At 38.2% G+C, this 4,819-nt stretch overlaps 1 protein-coding gene across 1 annotated transcript; it reads left to right on the top strand.

Annotated features, from left to right (window-relative positions):
* Positions 1 to 3,329: 3,329 nt before the first annotated feature.
* BHLHA9 (basic helix-loop-helix family member a9) lies at positions 3,330 to 4,085 on the top strand. Its single transcript, XM_063444236.1, has one exon. The coding sequence runs from the start codon at positions 3,330 to 3,332 to the stop codon at positions 4,083 to 4,085; it is 756 nt and encodes a 251-aa protein (XP_063300306.1).
* Positions 4,086 to 4,819: the final 734 nt, after the last annotated feature.

Genomic DNA, 4,819 nt, shown 5'->3' with positions numbered 1-4,819 from the left:
CACTTTATTAAAGTAGTGGGGGTGTTTTTTACAACAGTGAGCTGCCACACTGCCTGCTCACTGTTTAGTAGAGATGACCCTACTCGCGGTATAGCGAGTAGGGGCAGATTAATTACCAACACTAAGTAATCCTTACTTAGTGTTAGTAAATTTGGCTGAAAGACCAAGTTAGGTCTTTTATTAATTCAAATGAAATTCCGATCTGAACAAAGAGTCCAAAATTGCATCCTAACACGAAAAGACAAACTGTTCTCATTCTGTTAGGATGAAATCCGGTAGTTTCGCCAGCGTTCGAACTTCGAATAAAGCAGCAAGAGGAAGGTGAAATTTATGGGACATTTGCTTTGACCAAAGGAAATGGAGCAGACTATACTCCTCCCCTGGGTCAAATCTGGGCAAGCGTATGAAAAATAAATGTGACAAAATAGTTCCTACTTTGTCTTATGTTTTAAAGAAAACTAGAGCAGATATGAAGAAAAGAAGAACAGATCCCGAGAGAGGGAGAGAAGAGGAAGCGGTTGCGGAAAGGTAAGTTCGGCATGACAGTGCCGCTTTAAATTAAGGTTAAAATAGCCAAACTATGATTACAGTATAGTTGGAGAATTCTCCAAATCACCAACTTTGCAAGTAAGCTTTCACGTATCTACATTTTGGTGTTCAGAGGATAGACCCCAAGTAAAAATGAGTGTAACAGTAATTTTCTTTACATCATCTGTGCAGATGGGAGAAGTCATTTACTCTCATATTCAGAAATCCTGAGAATCTACACTGTTGGAGTTTCCTGTACACTGCGTTTGAGAACCCATGGCTACGACATATGTTTGAGGATATAAAATATTCAGTGGGAAGAGATTCTAGTTCCAAATAACTATTAATAGACAAAAAAAAAAAAAAAAAGAAAAATATTCATTTAGGCGCAAAATCGAGCAAAATCAAGAGAAATGCTACAAGCAATTTGTTTGAAATGTTAATAATAAATCCTATTATCTCCAGAGGCTGTTGCTTGTCCATTAAATTGCTTCTGATCTGCGCACTGACGAGGAATATAACCATGAAGGATTAGTAAAATACAATTAGCATTACTATACTTTCTGCCAGTAATCAGCAAGGCAATATTGAATTAAACAATCCAGAAATATACGGAATTAATGTCAAGTTTGCATTTTATTTATAGGCAATTCTTACACATATTCAGAGATTAGTCCCAGATGTGCAGATTTCCTTTAGAGCACTCAGTCAGATCTCCTTTTCTCTATCACAGCAGTTACGGGACATTAACTGTAGTTGCTGTGATTAGTCCACTAGCATACAATTACTCCTCCAGCCAGCATTTGAAGGTCCTCTCTATTGTTTTATTCAACATCTGCCAATTGAGCTAAGGAAAAAGAGATGTTGTGGGCTAAATGTTGTTAACAGAGTATGCACTTATAACAGGTTGTGGTGCAAGGAGGTTCCCTGTCTCTGTGTCCCTGTACACCATTGGCTTATATCTGCAGTAAGCTACAAAAATGTCTGCGGCTATAAGCCTACCTATTAAGTGACACCATCTCTGCCCATCAAATCTGTGTACGGCTTGTACATGCGCAGTGTCCTAATGTGAAGGAGTCTGAGCAGTAGTCCTGGTCATGTGTGGAATTCCGATTGTTTGTTATTTATTATTTTGCATATTTTTTAATGCCTACCTGACACAATCTAATTAAAGGCGCTAACAGAAATGCCCTGATTAGCCCTGTAAGCTTGCGGTAATAAATTACTAATGAAATACTTAATTTATATCTATGATAAATGAAATACGGGGGGGTTATACTGAGATTGAAGTGAACCTTTAATAACAGGCTCACTTTGATGTATTAGACCAGTGATGTCCTGAGCTGTCATATCTGTAAGAATCCTAGTAAAAAATACAATTATCTAGCGAATTAATGACTATGTGGCTGTATAGAGCTACGCTACACAAGCAGAATTCTCCTATGATAGAGGTAAAGGATAAAATATGGTCCATAAGGAGTTAAAGAATAGTGGTTAAAAATAAATATACATTGACTTTATAATTTTTTTTACATAATTCACATGTTTCACATTATAAAAAAGAAAGACTAAAAGGGCTATGTGAATGATTCACAGCTGCTTAAAGGAACATTGCAAGCAACATTCACACTATAGCCTGTTGTAGTGATTATGGTGCCAGGAGGGTCCAGGTATCCTGCTAGAGTAAATATTCCAAAACAGTTTATAAACGATTTGACAAATTGCTTTTAGGCCAGCTGAGCTAATCCCTAGCATGCGCAGAGCTGGCTCACTGGCTCACTGGCTGAGAGCGTCAGATGAGCTCTCTCAGCAAATGAGCTAACCTCTGCTTAACTCAATGGACCCCGGATAAGTTATCAAATGGTTTAACTACATACTGTGAGCTGTAGTGGTTATAATGTTTTGAGTGTTTCTTTAATAATGCATATGGTAGCATCAGAAGAAGAATGGGTAAATGTCAAAATATCTCAAGTGATTTAACATAGTGTAAAAATATTTTTTTGTAGAAAAAGGATACATCAATAAAGAAAAGTAGTAGATGCATACCATAGTCTTCCAAGAGAGGTGGTAGACTGAAGACTAATGGAGACATGACTCACCTGAGATGGGGAAACAAATCAGCACTTTTACATTTGAATTTAATGGAGTAAATGGGTCAACAGGCTCTTATTTGCTGTCAAAATCTGTTTGTGATTTTTGCGACACTGATAAGAAATGTAACTGTCCATGCTTCGTATAGAGCAATTAGCGGAATGGCCAGCATCAGAGTCCAATATTGCTAAGGTACTATTTTACTATTTACCAATGCAAACATTTAATATTTCTCTGAAGCTTTGACGTTTGAAAGATATAACTGCTCTGCAATGTGCTGCTGAGCCCTCTGGCAGTACAGATTTTAAAATGATCAACTAAAACAGATTAAGAGGGAAGACCTGTAATTTGTTGTTAGAGGAGAAACTAAGTGTGCTGTATAATTTGGCTGATCAGTATGTAAGAGTACTTAGTACAGGCGCTTGCTTGCATGCTTTCTATGATCTCTTACATACCTATCAAGCCAAACTCAGTCTACCTGCAGGCAGGTAGTAAAAAAAATGCAAGATACCTGTTGGTGGTTTGAGGAGGGACAATAAAAAATGTCAAGGCAAGTGGTATTTAAAAAGTAGGCAGTTCTCAATGGGAGTGTCTACGACAGTAGTGAAAGAATACAGTAGAACATAAAACCTTTAAAAGCACATCTTGTTTCAGAAAGAGATAGAAACACAAGCAGTCCTGATATCAGAACTACAGCACAGGCGAAAGATATGAGCCTCAGTGAGTCAGATGTCTCAGAGGACGAGCAAGAGTTGGAAGAAGAGCATGACGACGAATGCAGTCAGTCAACAGAAAAACAAGAGAGTGGGAGTGAAGTGGAAGAGCCCAAGCCAAAGAAGAGGACCAGGCCTGTGAGGTCCAAAGCCAGAAGAGTAGCAGCCAATGTCAGAGAGCGAAAGAGAATTCTGGACTACAACCAGGCTTTCAACGCACTCAGGCGGGCACTGAAGCATGACTTGAGCGGCAAGAGGTTGTCCAAGATTGCAACCTTAAAGAGAGCCATCAACAGGATATCTACTCTCTCCATGTTCCTGCACTCCAACACCCAGCAGAAATGGTCATGCAGCCATATTGAGTGTCACCTTCAATGTGATGGAAACAGGCAGCTTGAAATGAAAGACAACTGTCCTCAAACGTCATACTTGATGCCAGGACAGAGCCATCAAACTGTATCTTCTAACTCTCCTTATGGAGATACCACCCGTCTTCAGCAGAGCCACTCTCCACCCTATTCTAGGCCTTCGCCAGAGACCCCTTATTACCAGTGCCAGTATAAGAGTCCAACCCAGGATGATTTTATTCCAGACGCACCTTATTACACGCATGGGAGTTACAGTATTGGTATCAGGGGGAATTTCTATCAGAATCATGTTGAAAACTTAGCAGAAACATCTACTGGACACTTTCCATGGCAGTTTGGATGTCTACAAGGCCCTTCTTACCAGCATTCTCTCTCAATGCACTGACGGCCTCAACAATAAACAAGCTCTCAAGAATTTAAGACCTTGGACAGAGAAAGGGATTCTAGGACTTCAGATGTTGGGTGAAAATAGAATCACATCTAAATATTTTATGTCTTTTTGTTTTGTACTAAATTAACCCAACGTCAAGTGTATCTATGAAGAAATGTAACTCAGGGGTAAGAATATGTGAAATGTGACAACTTTCAAAGTTATTGAGCACAAGCAGCACATAATTCATTTGCCGTACATTACTGGCAATGCAAGCACTGACATGATCAGCCTTCTTTTTTTTCTTTTTAATGTTTGACATTTTTTTTAGTTCCAGCGAATGCACATTTAAAACAATGATATTTTTTTTTAAGTCCAACAAAAAAATTCATTTGAAAAATGTACAAAAGAAAACAGTATTATCAAAATAACTTTTGATGTTTAATTAAAGCAAAATTCTGAATATTTAGTAGAGCAGACTTACAGACCATGAATAAAATTGTGCCATGCTTCACCGCTTATAATGCATGCAAATATCTGCAATATACTTATCTTAAAACCTTTAATATCCTTTCACGTAATATAGCTTGCAGTTATTTTGACAGCCGAATAATGATAGTGCGGGTAATTATGGGAATGATGACTTGTGATGGTTTAAAGATAAACTTAAATTAATCATCAGAATGCGACCAGGTCAAATGTGGGGTATACATCTGACACCAACAGGAAGACTCATGAGTCATCTAATA

The sequence above is a fragment of the Pelobates fuscus genome, chromosome 1 (assembly GCF_036172605.1).
Source record: "Pelobates fuscus isolate aPelFus1 chromosome 1, aPelFus1.pri, whole genome shotgun sequence".
Classification (NCBI taxonomy): Eukaryota; Metazoa; Chordata; class Amphibia; order Anura; family Pelobatidae; genus Pelobates; species Pelobates fuscus.
Note: the sequence above shows the minus strand (reverse complement) of the source record. Positions and strands in the feature narration are given on the sequence as shown.

Bases quoted from the DNA above. Each gene is read 5' to 3' on its own strand.
- BHLHA9 (XM_063444236.1), top strand. From the start codon at position 3,330: ATGAGCCTCAGTGAGTCAGATGTCTCAGAGGACGAGCAAGAGTTGGAA.